The sequence below is a fragment of the Callorhinchus milii genome, unplaced genomic scaffold, assembly GCF_018977255.1.
Source record: "Callorhinchus milii isolate IMCB2004 unplaced genomic scaffold, IMCB_Cmil_1.0 Scaffold3, whole genome shotgun sequence".
Classification (NCBI taxonomy): domain Eukaryota; kingdom Metazoa; phylum Chordata; class Chondrichthyes; order Chimaeriformes; family Callorhinchidae; genus Callorhinchus; species Callorhinchus milii.
Window position 1 is genome coordinate 3562705 of NW_024704744.1, and position 18736 is coordinate 3581440.

General features: G+C 46.9%; 1 protein-coding gene across 5 annotated transcripts in view; it reads left to right on the top strand.

The window, feature by feature from the left end:
* Positions 1 to 18736, top strand: part of asrgl1 (asparaginase and isoaspartyl peptidase 1) — a 38600-nt gene that overhangs the window by 5356 nt on the left and 14508 nt on the right. For 3 of the 5 annotated variants that reach the window (XM_007904194.2, XM_007904195.2, XM_042333484.1), the window contains exons 3-7: positions 1961 to 2103; positions 5778 to 5932; positions 9398 to 9516; positions 10319 to 10429; positions 11324 to 11568. In XM_007904194.2, coding sequence (XP_007902385.1) covers positions 1961 to 2103; positions 5778 to 5932; positions 9398 to 9516; positions 10319 to 10429; positions 11324 to 11544 — 749 coding nt within the window. In that variant the 3' untranslated portion in view covers positions 11545 to 11568. Of the gene's footprint in view, positions 1 to 1960; positions 2104 to 5777; positions 5933 to 9397; positions 9517 to 10318; positions 10430 to 11323; positions 11569 to 12194; positions 12953 to 18736 lie in introns of those variants that run through there. The other 2 variants (XM_042333485.1, XM_007904196.2) reach the window with 2 other exon arrangements.

The following is an 18736-nucleotide window of genomic DNA, read 5'->3' on the forward strand; positions in this document are numbered from 1 at the left end:
CTGTAGAGATAGGTGGTGGTTGGGGGTGGGGTGGGGGTGTGGAACAAGGCATTGCATTATCAGAGATGCCGTTCTTCCGTGGAGACGTTAAGCCGACATTACATATTCTTACATATCCTTCCCTCATTGGAAAGGAGAAAGGAGTTACTTCCAATGTGCTAACTGACAATTTCCCTCTCCCTCCCCCTCACACACTCAGAAGTGGCTTACTTTCAGGAGCAAACACTGGCGGGGGGAAAAAATAATGTACTGAATCGTCTCCTTCTGTGTTGTAACCTGTACCTGGTTTCTTAGTCTGGCTCCAGTATTCCGGCTAACGCCTACTTGTGGTTAGCAAACCGACTAATCCAGTCCAGTCTGTATTATATAAATGCATTGTATAAATGCAAAGGCAAGTCGTTGTTATAATAATAATTAATAATAATCCTTGCGTTTGATATAGCTCCTTATCTCATTGAGACGTCTCAAATTGCTTCACAAAATATAAAAGGTTCAGGAATCGAACCTGGGTCCTCTCGCTTGTGAGGCGAGGGCTCTAACCACTACACTACAATACTCCGTAAATGCAAGTAAATGCGACTTGTTGTTGTACCTGAAATGAAGTAGCCTGTGGGAAGCATGCCAGCAGATCCTGAAGTGCCAAGATTTTGCAGTGAATAGAGCTTTAACCCACCCCGTGATTGTTTGTGGGACACTGCGGTGCGCAATTGGCTGCCGCGTTTCGCAACACCAAATACACTGTCACCACACTTTACAGTATATTCTGTGAAGCACTTTGAGAGGTTTCGAAGACGTGTTAAGGCGCTATATCAAATGCAAGGATTATTATTATTACCCATTCTTGCCCGTCGTGTATGTCATGACAAGCAAGCACGCCTGTTTTTCCCTCCAAGGGCTGCAGATCATTCAGAACTCTGCAGCTTATGTCTTCTCCTGCACCAGGCTCCGTGACCCCATCAACTCCACCCTCGCCTGGCTCCACTGGCTCCCCATTCCCCAGGGGATCGAGTTCGAAATCCTCATCCTTGCTTTCCATGCCGTCCATGGCCTTGCTCCTCCCTACCTCTGTGACCTTCTAACTCCATATCAACCGGTCCGCTCCCTCCACTCAACGGCCTTCAGCCTTTCTGCCCTCACCCTTTGGAACTCCATCCCACAGTCCCTTTGCCTTACCCCTTCCCTTGACTCCTTCAAGGCCCGACTCAAGACTCTCTTCTTCGACCGAGCTTCGGGCATCCTCCTACACCTACCCTCCCTGGCTATTTGGCCCATCGTGCCTGTGCCAGCTCTTTAAAAGAGCTACCAACTAGTCCCACTCCCCTGCTCTCGTCGCACAGCCCTGCAAAATTTTGAAGTACGTAGCCAATTCCGAATAAGGTGGTAATTTTCCCACCAAGCACACAACAACACCTTGCGCTTCTGTAGCACCCTTCACACAACGTAGTGTCTTGGAGTGCTTAACAGTTGATGTTGGGGAAGAGAGGGGAGGTGACCATAGGCATGATCGAAGAGGAAGGGCTTCAGGTGCAATCTGAACATTATCCAGGACTTTCAGACAGAGGGATTGAGGCAGAGAGTTCCAAAGTCCCAGAGGTGGCGTGAAGCTCTCTCTAATCTTGTCTAACAATGTGTCTTATTCCCAACCTCAGAAAGTAACTTTGACTGGACCAGGGTGAATATTGCCATTTCCACTTACAGTCTCACTAAAGTCATGCTGACAGTTTAGCAGTAGTTCAGTGCTTTACGTCCATCTCCACTCGAAACCAAGTTACAAATGCCTCAACTCATTTTACTTGCCGAATAGATTTCATTCGATCCATCTAAACTGATTCAACCACTTTCTACCACTCTATATTTTGTGGACGAAACGCAGCAGCCAATTGTGCACAGATTTGGGCCTTTGATGCCGTCTCTGATTCCACCAGTGAAATAAAACTTGTGGGTTTCCCTTCTGCTCTAGGCCATGGAGCCGTGCTGAATGAGCGCGGCGAGATAGAGTTTGATGCCATTATAATGGATGGAAAAAGCCTCAATGCAGGAGCTGTCTCGGCTGTCAAGAACATCGCTAATCCCATCAAACTCGCTCGGCTGGTTATGGAAAAGGTACTAATTACACTGCTCGGTGCATTAGTCGTGGGGCATTGCTTTCCCTCTGCCTCAGTCGGAGAGCTGGAACCTGATTGATGTGTGTGTCCCCCTGTGATGTCAGATTTAAGCAGCAACAACAACAGCTGGTAGTTACACCGCTCCCTTCATGCAGGACGGCATCTCAGAGCGCTGCACAGTGGCGGGGTTGGATGCCGAGCGAGAGGCGAAGGTATTAGGTTTCTGGGTAGAACCCCCGGATCACCTTAGCCGATGATTGACTTGACAATTCCAATATGGGTGTAAAGAAGGTTTTATTGTAACATTTGTAGAGTCATTCGTGCGCGCACGATATTATTGCGTGTGTACGAATGATTCTACAAAGCTCTGGACAGCAACCCAGCCCTTGAGGTAACCAGGTTATGCTCAGTTCTGCTGAGCTGTACTAGCTTGGCGAGCTTCCTTTACATCCTGAGATAAAAATGTTTAAGCCCCTCCATATCTGGACTTTTGCTTTTCTCAGTGTTCAACTTCTCTATTTTATCTCGAGTTCCCGTTCAAACATTAACTCGGGTTACAGTTGAGTCAGGGTATCCTGCAGATCATGTGTGCAAGCCTTGTGATTTAAACCACAAACTGAGGTCATGTACCAACTTGTTAACTCTTTACTCTTTACTTCCGTTATCCGTGCTAGCTCTGAAAATGTATACATATGTAAAATGCACTTAAATCCCTGACTGTGCAAACGTCCTGGGAAGTCCTCCCGATGTGAAACGCGCTATACAAGTGTATTTTTGTATTTTGTAATTTACTTCTGTACAGAGCCTTTCACATCGGGTGGATTCACGCAGCTCTGTCTGGACACTAGAGCTTGGCGAGGAGTTCCGGAGAGGGCGGCAGGAGGGGAAGGCGGGGCAGAATGGCTGAAAGGTCACTCGTCAATCGGTGGCAACATAGGAACAGGAGGAGGCCATTCAGCCCCTGGAGCCTGTTCCGCCATTCTTTTAGATCATGGCTGATCTGTGCCTCAACTCCAATTGCCCGCCTTTGCCCCATTTCCCTTGATATCCTGACCTAACAAATATCTATCCACCTCAGTCTACAAATTTCAATTGCTCCAACATCCACAGCCCTTTGGGGGGGAGACTGTTCCAGATTTCCATCACTGGGGGGAACAGGAAGCAACCAGGAATGAGGGTTTTATTGGATATCAGGACAGGTTTGGGAAACTGGGGCTGATCCCACTGAATTCATGATGGATGGTGAATGGGCAACAAAGGGACATTACTTCGGGGCTATCACTGGGGCAGTTCAGTGGGAGGTCAGGAGAAATGTTGTCAAGGGATGGTTATTGGAGCATGAAATGTTACACCATGAGTGGCTATTGACCTGACACCAAAACAATCTTTATCAAATTAGATAAACACTTGCTGAAGAAGAATATAAAAGGGTGCAAGGATCGGAGGCTTGCTTGCTCTCTCTCGCTCTCTGAATCTCTCTCCCACTCGTTAAACATTACACCGAGGTCCTGTCTGCCTGTTCAGTTGGACATTAAACAACAACAACAAAATTACATTTGTACAATGCCTTTTGTGTCGGGAGGACATCCCAAGGCACAGGACAGTCAGTGTTTCGGACCCGAGCTGGGGGTCAGGATAGGGGAGGGTGGAGGGCATGGGAAGGGAAGGAGGGTGATCAAAAGCATGGTCGAATTCTTGAGATGGGTCTTGAAGGAGGCAAGGGAGGGGGTGAGGCGTAGGGACTGCAGAATGGAGTTCCAGAGGGTGGGAGCAGAATGGCAGATGGCGCGCTCACCAATGGTATGGCGGGCGAGGCGGGGGACATGAAGCAAGCCGGAGCCCGCTGAGCGGAGGGAACGGGCAAGATGGTAGGGGGTTAGGAGGTCACAGAGGTAGGCGGGAGCAAGACCATGAAGAGCTTTGAAGGTAAGGATCTTGAACTGTACGCTCTGTGATGGGAAGCCAGTGGAGTTGGGCAAGGATGGGGTTGATAGGGTTACAGAGCCTGGTGCGGGAGAGGACACGAGCTGCAGAGCTCTGGATGATCTGCAACCTGTGGAGGGAGGAGCTGGGGAGGCTGATAAGCAAGAAGTTTGCATCGTCAAGGCCCGATGTTATGAATATGTGTATGAGGGATTCAGCAGCCTGCGGTGTGAGACAGTGGCAGAGCCGGCCGATGTTGCGGAGGTGGGGGAAGGCAGATCGGGTCATGGCATCGGCGTGGGGTAAAAAGGATAGTTGAGGGTCAAACAAGACCCCAAGTTTCCGGACTGGCTTAGTAAGGTGGAGTGTGCAACCATGGATGGTGATGCTGTCAGCGCCTGAGGTGAGGAGGCATTCACGGGAGCCAATCAGGAGAGCCTCGGTCTTGTTGATGTTCAACTGAAGAAAGTTATCTCTCATCCAGGACTTGATGTCTGACAGACATTCAGTGTCAATAGTGCTATGGGATTAAAGATCCCATTCCCTGCAGGGAATAATGTTGGGCAGTTTCCTTACTCCACATGCCTCTGTTTACCTAGCAGTAAGTAGGAACTCAGTTGTCAGTCAATTAGCGGATCGCTTTTCTGGGGGTAATAATTCCTTCAAAAAAAAATAATAACTTGGTCACTCAATCCACGACTGTTTGTTTGACATTGCTGTACACAATTTTGCCCACAAAATATACAGTCAATTCACTTTACAATAAATTCTGTGAAGCGCTTTGACATGTCTCGAAGACGTGATAAGGCCCTATATCAAATGCAAGGATTATTATTATTATTATTCTATAAGTGCAATTTGTTGTTGTTTCAGTTGTTAGCACTCTCAACAGTGAGTCAGAAGGCTGTGAGTTCAATCCCTTTTGTTGTGATGGTTGAGGGAGGTGTGGAGAGGAGATATTGATGGTCTACGGTGGGTGTTCAGAACATCTGATCTTGCACGTGATGTTGCTCCAAGATGAATCAATCTGCTGCTCCATTGACAATTCCTCTGTTGTTCCATCCACTTCCACTAAAGGACAGTGAGAGCACTAGTGGGTGGAGTGAGAGCTGGACTTGTCTTGTACTGTATCTCCCATACTGGAAATACTTGTCCTGTTCCACCTCAAGGGTCGTCAAAAATCTACCTCTTTGACTACACGTATGATTATCTCCGCCTCTCCCACCCTTTCTCAATTGCTCGGTGCCTGTTCTCACTAATGTTAAGTATTCCGAACCGAGTTCTGTAGTGTAGTGGTTGGAGCAGTCATCTCGCAAGCGAGAGGACCCGAGTTCGATTCCCGAGCAGGGCGAAACCTTAGGCAAGTTTCCTTACTCCACACGCCTCTGTTTACCTGGGAGTAAGCCGGAACCTGATTGTTAGTCGATTGCTGGATCACTTTCTGGGGGTAATAATCCTTCCACAAAAAATATTTGTTCATTCAATCCACGACTGTTTGTGGGACACTGCTGAATGCAATTGGCTCCCGCGTTTTGCCCCAAAAATACGCAGTCAATTCACTTTACAATGTATTCTGGGAAGCGCTTTGAGACGTGTCAACAATGTTGATAAGGCGATGTATCAAATGCAAGGATTATTATTATTATCCTGCGTGAAAGGGGCCATGTAAATGTTGTCGTTCGAGAGTGACGATGGTGCTTTTAATGGAGTGTTACCTGATCTCCTAACTGGTGTCCATCTGTTCCACAGACCAAGCATGTGATGCTGACAGATCAAGGAGCCTCACAATTTGCCAAGGCGATGGGCATCCCTGAGGTCCCGATGGAGTCCTTGATTACCGAGAAGGCCAGAAAGCAATGGGAAACCAACCTGGCTCCCGACGCCAATCCTGTGGCCTCACAAATGTAAGTCAAGTTGTCTTCCCCATCTTCTGCTCTTGCAACCTCAAATGCAGTGCAAAGCCCAATGTCTGCCTTAGGAAGGACAGCCTCTATTGCAGATATCAAAACAGTGTGGATAATTAGTCTCTGTATTTATGTATGTCTCCTTTTCTCAATGATTATAAGAACATAAGAATTAGGAGCAGGAGTAGGCCATTCGGCCCCTCGAGCCTGCCCCGCCATTCAATAAGATCATGGCTGATCTTCTGACCTAACTCTAATTACCTGCCCTATCCTCATATCCCCTAATCCCTCTATTTTTTAAAAATCTATCAGTCTCAGCCTTGAAGATGTTCAAGGACTGAGCATCTACAGCCTTCTGGGGTAGTGAATTCCATAAATTCACTACCCTCTGAGTGAAGAAATGTTTCCTCAACTCTGTTCTAAAAGGCTGACCCTTAATTTTCAGACTGTGACCCCTGGTTATAGATTCTCCCACCAGGGGAAACAGACCCTGTGTCTACTTTATCAGCCCTTTAAGAATCTTATGTTTCCATGAGATACCCCCTAATTCTTCTGTACTCTAGAGAATACAGCCCTAGTTTATTCAGCCTATCCTCATAGGTCAGTCCCCTCATCCCAGGAACTAACCGAGTGAATCTACGCTGCACCCCCTCTGGGGCAAGTATGTCCTTTTTTAAATAAGGAGACCAAAACTGCACACAATACTCTCGGTGCGATCTCACCAGGGCCCTATACAGTTGCAGCAAGACTTCCCTACTCTTGTACTCTAAACCTTTTGCAATGAACGCTAACATGCCGTTCGCCTTCTTAGTTGCTGCTGCACCTGCAAACTAACTTTTTGAGACTGGTGTACAAGGACACCCAAATCCCTCTGAACACTAACACTATCTAATCTAACTTTACACTTCCCCACATTAAATTCCATCTGCCAACTACTCGCCCACTCCCCTAGCCTATCTAGATCCCGTTGCAATCTTTTTGCATCATCCTCAGAGCTTACTCTCCCACCTAGTTTAGTGTCATCCGCGAATTTAGATACGTCACATTCAATGTCCTCGTCTAGATCATTGATGTAAATTGTAAATAGCTGAGGCCCAAGCACTGATCCTTGTGGCACTCCACCATTCACGGCCTTGCTCCCTCCTACCTCTCCAACCTACTATCCCCCTACCTACCTGCCCGTACCCTCCGTTCCTCCGGCTCCGGTCTGCTCCACGTCCCCCGCCCCAACCGCCCTACCAATGGTGGTCGGGCCTTCAGCCTCTCAGCCCCGAGGCTCTGGAACTCTATCCCCAGTGCCTTCGCCGCCTCCTCCCTTCCTCCTTCAAGGCCGGTCTCAAAACCTTTCTCTTTGACCGAGCCTTCAGCTCCCCTCTCGACTCTCTTCCCCTTCTCGCTCCCTCCCATCCCTCCCTCACCCTGACCATTTCCCCCCCCTCGCTCCCTCCCCTCCCTTCACCCTGACCATTTCCCCCCTCCTCGGGTCATGACCCAACTGTGCAGCGCCTTGGGACATCCTCCTGACGTGAAAGGCGCTTTATAAATGGAATCTTGTTGTTGTTGTTGTTGTTGTTGTAGTCACATCCTGCCAATTTGATAATGACCCGTTTATCCCTACTCTCTGTTTTCTACCCGTTAGCCACTCTTCAATCCATGCTAATATGTTCCCATTAATCTGTGGGCCTTAACCTTGTGCAATAGCCTTTTGTGTGGCACTTTGTCAAATGCCTTTTTAAAATCTAAATATACTACATCTACTGGTTCCCCCCTATCTAACCTGCTCGATACATCTTCAAAACACTCTAAAAGATTAGTTAAGCATGACTTCCCTTTTGTAAAGCCATGTTGACTCTGCCTAATCTTGTTATGGTCCTCCAGGAATCCCGTAACATCATTAATTAAGGACTCAAGAATTTTCCCTACCACTGATGTCAGACTAACTGGTCCATAGTTCCCCATCTTTTCTCTCCCACCCTTCTTAAATAGTGGTGTTACGTTTGCAATCTTCCAATCAATGGGAACCGTTCCAGAATCCAGAGAATTTTGGAAGATCAAAGACAAGCCATCCACTATCTCAGTAGCCACCTCTTTTAAAACCCTAGGATGTAGGCCATCAGGTCCAGGGCATTTATCAGTTTTAAGACCTGACAATTTACCTAAAACCATTTTTTTACTAATATTAATTCCCCCAAGTTGCTCGCTAACCTTGTCTTCTTGGTTTCCCTCTATTCTTGGTAGGTTTTCAGTGTCTTCTAAGGTGAAGACAGTAACAAAGTACTTGTTTAATGACTCTGCCATGTCTTTGTCCCCTACTATAATTCCCCCCGTCTCTGCCTGTAGTGGACCCACATTTACCTTTGACAGCCTCTTCCTCTTTATATATTTATAAAAACTCTTGCAGTCTGTCTTTATGTTCTTCACTAGTTTGCCCTCATATTCCATTTTCTCCCTCTTAATCACTTTTTNGGGTCTCCTTTGTTGATCCCTAAAGTTCTCCCGATCCTCGGGTTTACTATCATCTTAGCTGTTTTATAGGCTTCTTCCTTTAACTTTATACCCTCCCTAACTGCTCCAGTTAGCCACGGTTGGGCCACCTTTCCCGTGGCATTCTTATTCCTCAAAGGAATACCTGCTCGCTGGGAACTTTGCACGTCTCCTTAAACGTCTGCCATTGCTGGTCTACTGTCAAATCCTTAAGTCTAATTTCCCAGTTTATTTTGGCTAAATCCTCTCTCATACCAGTAAAATTGGCTCTACTTAAATTTAAAACCTTTGCTTCGGACTTAACTACTTCTCTCTCTAACTTAATGCTAAATTCCATCATATTATGTATGTGTGGCTCTGTGTGTGTGTCTCTCTCTCTCTCGCTCTCTCTCTGTCTCTGACTCTCCCTCCCTGTGTTTCAGCGCCGGTGTGTATCTCTCTCTCTCTCACTCTAACCCTGTATTTGCCTGGAGTACATCTCTCCACCTCACACCTCACACAGCTCAGGGAAATCAGGGATTTTTCTCAGCAGTGAGACTGAAAGGGGAATGATTTCCCTCCTCCTCCGCTAGTATTTACACAACTCAGGAATCTTTAATCCTAACCCTTGCATTTTGATGTAGCGCCTTATCACGTCTTCGAGACATCTCAAAGTGCTACACAAAATATACTGTAAAGTGTAGTGACTGCATATATTATGGGCGAAACGCGGCAGCCAATTGCGCTCTCCAGTGCCCCACAAACAGTCGTGGATTGAGCAACCTATTATTATTATTATTTTGGAGGGATTATTAATCCCGGAAATTGATCCGCCAATCAACTAACAAGCAAGTTCCTACTTACTGCTAGGTAAACAGAGGCGTGTGGAGTAAGGAAACTTGTCTTCTGTGAAGCGCTTTGAGACCAGGTGCTATTACAAATGCAAGGATTATTATTATTATGAACCGTAACCTTTTTGCCGTGTTTTTCCTGTGCACACAGAGGACTGGGGACGGTTGGAGCCGTGGCGATGGATTGTGAAGGGAACCTAGCCTGTGCCACCTCCACTGGAGGAATAACCAACAAGATGGTGGGGCGTGTGGGTGACACTCCATTAATAGGTACCGTCAGCAAATGTTCTTATTAACAAAATTATAACGTTTTTTAATTGCTGGAGTCTCGTAGCTCAGTGGTTAGCGCGCTCACCTTGCAAGCGAGAGTACCGGGGTTCAGTTCCTGGACCAGGCGAAATCTTAGGCAAGTTTCTATACTTCACACGCCTCTAATTATCCAGCAATAAGTAACAACCCAGTTGTTAGTCGCTTGGTGGATCGCTTTCCAGGGGTAGTAATCCCTCCAAATAAAATGTGGTTACTCAATCCACGACTGTTTGTGGGACACTTGCCATGTGCACCAGACTCCCCGACCCTATTACCCCTATCCTCGCCCGGCTCCACTGGCTTCCCATCACTCAGAAGATACTGTTCGAGATCCTGGTCCTCAATTTCAAAAGCCTCCACAGCCTTGCTCCTCCCTACCTCTGTGACTTCTTAACTCCCTACCAACCTGTCTGCTCCCTCCGTTCAACGGGCTCAGGCCTGCTTCACGTTCCCCCACCTTGCCTGCTCCACCATTGATGGGTGGGCCTTCAGCCTCACTGCCCCCACCCTCTGGAACTCCATCCCACAGTCCCTCCGCCTTGCTCCCTCACTTGTCTCTTCAAGACCCGTCTCAAGGCCCACCTCTTCGACCGTGCCTTCGGTCACCCCCCTTACCACTACTCTTCCCCGTCCTCCACACCTCCTGTTCCCAACCACCAGCTCGGATGCGGATCCCGGACTGTCTGGTGCCTTGGGACGTCCTCCTGACATGAAAGGCGCTGTACAAATGTAATTTGTTGTTGTTGTTGCTCTCTATGCACAGGATCCGGGGGCTACGCTGATAACTGCCTCGGAGCCGTGTCTACCACAGGCACAGGGGAGGCCATTATGAAGATGGTCCTGAGCAGATTGATCCTGTTTTACATGGAGCAAGGTAGCGTAATGGGGTCCATAGAAATGCAGACACTTACACCACAGGTGTGTCAGCCTGGCTCAGTGGTAGCGCTCTCGCCTCTAAGTCAGAAGGTTGTGGTTCAAGCCCCACATTGGGACTTGGAATCACATCGTCTAAATTGACACTCCAATGCGGTGCTGGGGTGAGGTGTTGCATTGTCAGAGGTGCCATCCTTCGAATGAGACGTTAAACCCAGGTCCAGATCGCATGGCCCTATTCGAAAAGAGAGGGGGTTTCTCTCTCCTGATGTCCTGGCCAACCATCTCCCAGATAAAAATTGGTCAATCATGTCATGGCTGTTTGTGGGACACTCTTGTGTGGAAGTGTGCTGCCGTGTTTTGCCCACAAAATATACAGTCACTCCATTTCGCAGTAAATCCTGTGAAGCGCTTTGAGACGTCCTTCCGACGTGATAAGGTGCTACTTGGATTCCTGTAGTGTATTGATTGGAGCGATCACCTCGCAAGCCAGAAGATCGATTCCCAGGCGGGACGAAACCTCAGGGAAGTTTCCTTACTCCACACGCCTCTGTTTACCTAGCAGTAAGTAGGAACCCGGTTGTTAATCGATTGGCGGATCGCTGTTCCGGGGGTAATAATCCCTTCAAAAAATAATAATAATAATAATGTGGTCAATCAATCCACGACAATCAATTGCTGTGCGCAATTGGCTGCCCCATTTCGCCCACAAAATATATAGTTAATTCAATTTACAGTATATTCTGTGAAAGCGCTTTGAGACGTCCTTTAAACGGGTATAGCACATGGAAGGATAGTTATTATTAATTTCTTGCAGGAGGTGTGTGAATGGTTAATCTTGTTTCTCCTCCCCCGTCCCCCCATCATCTCCCCACCCCACCCTCCCCTTACACAGGTATGACCCCAGCACAGGCCGCTGATGTGGGGTTGCAGTATATGCTGGACAGGGTGCATAGCCCAGGTGGGTTGATCGTTGTGAATGGCTGTGGGGAATGGGCGGCTAAGTTCAAAACTGCCAACATGTCGTGGGCAGCAGCTCAGGGGGAGCAGGTGATGTGTGGCATTGCCCAAGGGGAAGTCCGCACTGCCCAAATCTCCGATCTCATTCAGCAATAGCCAGCCTGCAGCGGAGAGAGCTCTTCAGGTAGGACCCTGCCGTGCGCAATTGGTTGCTGCGTTTCGCCCACAAAACAGTCAATTCACTTTACAGTATATCCCGTGAATCGCTTTGAGATGTCTCAATGACCTGATAAGGTGCTATATCAAATGCAAGGATTGTTATTATTATTATGTACTGACCACCAGATAGTTCCTATTTGGTTCCTGGCTCGGTTGGTAGCACCTTCGACTCTGAATCAGAAGGTTCAAGCCCCATGTTGAGACTTTTGAGCTGACAGTGTAGGGGTAGCTCTACATTATGTCCTTCAGATAGTCATTAAACCAAGGTCCTGTCTGCCTGTTGAGGTGGTCGTTAAAAATCCTGGAGCAGGTGGTTTTAGAGGCAGTCAGTGTCAGATCCGCTCTAGTAAACCAACAACAACAATATTACATTTATATCACGCTTTTCACGTCTGAAGGATGTCCCAAGGCGCTGCATAATCCTACAGTGTGTTGTATTCCCACGCGTTCCCCGTCCATTCAAAGTCACACGTTCACACACAGTGTCCAACAATACTCAGTGTTAGCTCATCTTTCTCTTTTATTGCTGCCGCTCGCATCGGTTTACCACGCTGACGGGTTGCCTTTATATCTCCCCCGTTTCACAGACGACTGCATTTGACCTGAAAGCCTCAGCAGAACAGACAGTGTGAATGAAGATCACACGGTTCAACCACTGCACTGTGTGTGTGTGCTCTGCATGTGTATGCATATTCATGCACATTCGCTTGTCCTGTGGCTATGCAAATGAATGCAAATGTGTGTAGGTGCATGTTGCCCGGTGTGGGTGTGTGGCATGTATGTGTGCATATATGCTTGCACACGTGTGCATGTTACTCCTCTTGATAGTTTTATCAACAAACGCAACTTGCATTTATTTAGCGCTCTTCACGAGATCCTCTCACTCGTCTACAAATCCCTTCACGTTCTGGTGCCTCCCTACCTTTCTGACCTGCTTTCTCCCTCCTCCACTACCTGATGTCTCGGTTCGACAGGTTCTAGCCTCCTACTTGTCCCTCATTCCCTCCGCTCCACCATCGGCGGCCGCATATCCAGCTACTACACCCTGAAGCTTTGGAACTTTCTCCCCCCCAATCCCTCCGCCTTGACCCTCCCCTCCCCACTTTTAGAATATGACTGAAGACCTTCTTCATTGACTGTGCTTACGGTCACGTCCTCCCTCCCCCCGGCTCGATGTTAGGCTCCGCCACTGTTAAGCGCTCTGAGACGCTGTCCTACGTGAAGGGAGTTATATAAAGTTGTTGTTTTTAACTCAGTTGAACCCAATAGCCTCTTTCTGCTATTCCATAAGTATCTGTAATTAACCTTGACTAAAGATTTAATTAAAAAAACAAGTAACAATTAACAAAATAATAATAAATGATTATTATGTTGCATCAATCCTTGCATTTGATACAACAGCTTTTTGGTCGAAAAGATAATAATAATAATCCTTGCATTTGATAATGCGCCTTATCACGTCATTGAGCCGTCCCAAAGCGCTTCACAGAACACACTGTAAAGTGAATTGACTGTATATTTGTGGGCGAACGCGGCAGCCAATTGCACACAGCAATGTCCCACAAACAGTCGTAGATTGAAAATGATCAATTTATTATTGTTTTTTTTTTGGAGGGATTATTATTAGGCTCTGTGTGGAGTAAGGAAACTTGCCCAAGGTTTGGCCCTGACCTGTCGGGGATTGAACTCAGGTCTCTCGCTTGCAAAGCGAGTGCTCTAACCACTGAGCCACAGAACTCCACTGAGCCACAGGACTCCATCTTTTGAAGATGCTTCAAAGCGCTTTGCGGGATTTTACCGTTAAGTGTAATGACTTTGTATTTGTAGGCAAATACAAATTGGTTCAATAAAGTGCAGCGTTGTGTTTTAATTGAGTCCTGTAGCATAATGGTGAGAGCACTCAATTCGCAAGCGAGAGGACCTTGGGTCAATTCCCGGGCAGGGCAAAACCTTAGACAAGTTTCTTTCCTCCACACGCCTCTGTTTACTTAGCAGTACAACAACAGCAACAACAACAACATCAACAAAATTACATTTGTATAATGTCTTTCACGATGGGAGGACATCCCAAGGTGCTGAAAATTCAGTGTGGGTTGGGACTGGGGAGGGTGGAGGGCAGAAGGGGAAGAAGGGTGATTAAAGTCACAGTCGAAGAGGGTCTTGAAATTGATCTTGAAGGAGGCAAGGATGGGGGTGAGACAGAGGGTCTGCGGGATGGGGTTACAGAGGGTATGGGCAGCGTGGCTGAAGGCCCGCCCACCATGGTGGGGCGGGTGAGGCGGGGGATGTGAAGCAGGCCGGAGCCCGCTGAGCAGAGGGAGCGAGCAGGACGGTAGGGATTTAGAAGGTCGCAGAGGTAGGGGGAGCAAGGCCATGGAGGCGAGGTCCAGGATCTTGAACTGTATCCTCTGTTTGAGGGGAAGCCAGTGGAGTCGGGCGAGAATGGGGGTGATAGGATCACAGAGCCTGGTGCGGGAGAGGACACGGGCTGCCGAGTTCTGGATGATCTAGAGCTTATGGAGGGAGGAGTTGGGGAGGCCGATAAGCAATGAGTTTGGATAGTCAAGCCTGGATGTAATGAATGCGTGTATGACGGTTTCGGCGACCTATGGTGTGAGACAGTGGCGGGCCGGGTGACGTTGCGGAGGTGGTGGAAGGCAGAGCGGGTCATGATACGGATGTGGGGTAGAAAGGATAGTTGAGGGTCAAACAAGACGCCAAAGATCTGGACTCGCTTAGCAAGGTGGAGTGTGCAACCTTGTAAGTGCATCCTTGTAAGCAGTAAGTAGGAACGCGGTTGATAGTCGATTGGCGGATCGCTTTCTGGGATAATAACCTTTTAAAAAAAATAATAATTTGGTAACTCAATCCACGACTGTTTGTGTGACATTGCTGTGCCCAATTGGCTGCCTGGTTTCGCCTACAACATACAGTCAATCCACTTTACAATATATTCTGTGAGGCACTTTGAGAGTCTGAATGACTTAACAAGGCACGATATCAAATGCAAGGGTTATTTAATGAATGAAACTAATTGTGCAAGTTGGTTTTAATCTTCCCCTCCCTGGGATGGAGACAGAAGCTGCCGAGCTTATCAACAGGGAAATGGCTTGACATATTTATCAAGATTTCCATATGGAGGGAGTTGGGCCTTGAATTCCTCATCCAATTCCTGTCATTCAAATAAATAAGAGAGATTTGACAACTTCCTTCCTTTAGGCGGGTTTCAACATTTCAACATTTCACAAAGCTGCCAGCTAAAACCAAGGCTGAGAACACAACTATGTGGTGATATAGTGATTCAAAACTCCTCACCAGCACCAAACTCCACATCCCCCATCACCCCCGTCCTTGCCAGGCTCCATTGGCTCCCTATTGCAGAATGGATCGATTTCAAGATCCTAGCACTTGCCTATAAATCACTTTACGCCCTGGCACCTCCCTACCTCTCCAACCTGCTCACACCTCACTCCTATATACGCCCACTTCGCTCAGCCGTCTCTGGCCTTCTGTATGTCCCTCATCGTCTCAGCTCCACCATCGGCAGCCATGTTTTCAGCCACTACGCCTTGAGACTCTGATGCTCTCTGTCCAAAACAATCTTTTTCTCTTTCAAATTCCCTTGTGGCAAGTGCTAACCCATCCATAGACTATCTATGTTTCCTATTCTTATTTTATCTTAGAATACAGTGCAATTGGTGACCTGTAGTTTAGTGGTTAGAGCAGTCGCCTCACAAGTGAGAGACCTGGATTTGATTCCTGGAAGGGCAAAATGTTGGGCAAGTTTCCTTACTCCAATCCTTATTCCAACTCTGTTTACCCAGCAGTAAGTAGGAACCCAGTTGTTCATTGATAGGCAAATCTCTTTTCCGGGTATAATAATTCCTTAAAAAAAATTGGTCACTCAATCCACGACCTGTGCTCAATTGGATGCTGTGTTTCGCTCACAAAATATAAAGTCAATATATTCTGTGAAGCGGTTTGAGAGGTCTCGAAGACGTGATGAGGCGCTATATCAAATGCAAAGATTATTATTATAAATACAGATTTACATTTACACAGCGCCTTTGACATCAGGAAGACATCCTGAGGTGTTTCACAGTCCTGGCTTGGGATCCAAGATGGGAGTGGAAACCAAGCGGGTGGGAGCTGAGGGGGTGGGAGCTAAGGGTGGGGGTTGGAAGATGACCCAAGGCTCAGTCAAAGAGGAAGATTTTGAGACAGACCTTGAACAATGTGAGGGAGGGAACGAAACAGATAAATAAATACTGGAAGGTACCACACTTGGGATAATCTGCATTAAACATCATTTGCCAGTTATCAGCCCAACGTGCACACCCTCTCACGTTCTATTTGTAAGACCTTTCGAGCCTCCCTTGATTCCACGCCCAATTTGGTATCATCTGCAAATGTAACCATCTCCACTGGGTATAACAACAAGCACTTCCAATTTTCATCAATTAGATTTGTCCCCCACGTAAAAATTGGTCACTCATTCCATGGCTGTTTGTGGCACATCACTGTGCTCAACTGGCTACTGCATTTTCCCCACAAAATACACAGTCAATTTACTTTACAGTATTCCCTGTGAAGCTCTTTGAGACACCTGAACGATGGGATAAGGCTCAATACCAAATGCAAGGATTCTTATTCTTATTATTATTTTATTATTATTATTTCATGAAGCACTTTGAGATGTTTGTCTTACATAAAAGATAGTATAATGTTCTCACAGTCCAGCCGTCCCTATAGGAGGGTGGTGGTGATCAGGCACAATATATGTTATCTCGGAAACTGGAGGAGATGGCTGTCAGACTCCCTATTAACTCAGACCTCAACCTTATGTGCCACTGCGGGGCGCCAAACACTGTGAAAACAGAACAGCTAGTGTTACACATTATAACCTGCACCTCTCTATCCATCACCTTATATAGAATAACATGCATCACTTTTGGGGGGAGTCAGCTGACACGTACTATGTGGTTTTAACTGGTTCGACTCCAATGCACACTCTGGGGTCCCCAAGCCTTCCCTCTTGCCAACCTGTGCCTAATACTTTCTGGAATTAGGTGACAACAACAACAACAAAATTACGTTTGTATAGCGCCTTTCACATCAGGAGGGGGGTCCCAAGACTCTGAGCTGTGAGTAGCAGGATGTGTCCCTCCAGGGAGAGAGTGAGCGTTCCTTTCCAACAACAAAGTACATTTATATAGCGCTCTTCAGAATCTGCTCCTAGAATCAAGACATAGAAATGACCGAAGGACAGAGAGAGAGAGAGAGAGAAAGAAAGGGGGTGTGAGGGTAGGGAGGGAAAAGGAGAGGGATACAGGTTGAAAATCAAAGAAAATGTCGAGAGACGGAGATAAACTCCACTCACTTGTTGTCTTGACACATCCTGAAGTGAATGATGTAGTGGTGGGGTGTGTGGGGGGGGGAGACTATTTGTGGACACTGCTGTGCGCAATTGGCTGCCGTGTTTCGCCCACAAATATACGGTCAATTCACTTTACAGCATATTCTGTGAAGCGCTTTGAGACGCCTCGAAAACGTGAAAAGCGCTATATCGAATGCAAGGATTATTATTATTATTAAAGTAATTAAAGCGAACTCGAAGCAATCTTTTACAAGTACCCCTGATATGGAGGATCCGCAGCAATAACACTGAGTAAACCTGGTGACTTGATAGGCGTTATATCAAATACAAGCATTATTATTATTGTTATTTTACTAATGTCATTTATTATTAGTGGTTGTGGTCAGAATTGCTACGAAAATCTCACCTTTCCCGATGGAAAAATGTGTGTGTGTGTTTGTGTGTGTAAGGGGGGGGGGCTCTTATTTGCTGTTAAGTCCAATAAAGAGTGGAGGGTTGGATAAAAGTTTGTTTGGAAAACTGTCAAGTTGGTCTGAGTTGCCAAGGCTGCTTTTGGAGCCCCCTTTCTGTCTTGTCCATCAATCACCTGGGCAATCGACACACCCACAGAGGCTGACACTGTGTGTGTGTGTGTGTGTGTTTGTGCAAAAAAAAGTTTCAATCTCTCCTTTTTGGAGGGGGGGAGAAATGCAAGGATTTGAGGATGGGAAAGGGGGAGAGAGTGGAAATGAGATCTGCAAAATGTAAGGATCTCTCACAAAGCTTTTGTCAACCCACTCAAAGCAACCCAGAGAGGCAAAGCCCTTTAAAATGTGGTCCTCAGGTTTGGGGGAGAGGGAGAGGTGGGGGTGGTTTGTAATTGTGGGATTGTGACTGGTGTCTGGGGGGAGTTTTATGTGTGTGTGTGTGTGTTTAAAAAAAATAGGGTATTTTGACAGCACGACCAGATTGTTTACAGTGTGCATTTCTGTAATGAGCAAAAAACGCCCTTCCTTAAGGAGTTGTGCATTCCTGTCTCAGTCTAACTGGGAGTCTGACTGGCAATCAAGGTTAGTAGCTGACTTTATATATAGAGACATGTTTTAAGCAAAGGGAGGGGTGGTTGGGGTCTTTTTTTAAAAAAAAGATGTTGTCCTGGCAGAGAGAGAGATTGAGACAGAGCCACAGAGGACAGATCTCAGCTGTTGGAGAGATTGGGGAGAAGGAAAGTGAGTGAAATTTTGCTTCTCTTTCTTTCTCTACCACAACATGCTCAGAAGTTTGCAAAGTTGTATCTGGAGTGTGTGTGTGTGTTTTATAGAAGGTGATTTAGACTTTTGTGCCAATGACCTTGACAATTCGAGACCTTGACTGCCTGCTTGGGGGAGGGAGCACTGTTATTTGCAGGTGAACCATGGAGGTAACTTTCCAGAACTATTCATGTGTGTGTAAAAAAAAGTTTTTGTTAAGCATAAAGAAAAGTGCAGAGCGAACTTCTTTTTAACCTGCTTTTAACACGAGTTTATATCTTCACTCGGGTTGAGGATTGAAAGCTTTCTTTTTTTGGCATTTGTTGCTTTTATTGGCCGGGGGGTGGTGGGGGTGGGAGTTGGCGGGGGGGGGGGGAAGATTTGTACCGAAGATCACAACTGAAGACATTCCTCTTGGACCATGCTTACGGTCACCTCCTCTCTCTCCAAACCCTAGCCCCCTCCCTTCCCCCCGCTCGGTATTGTGCCCCACTACCGTTAAGTGCTGCGAGATAATAATAAT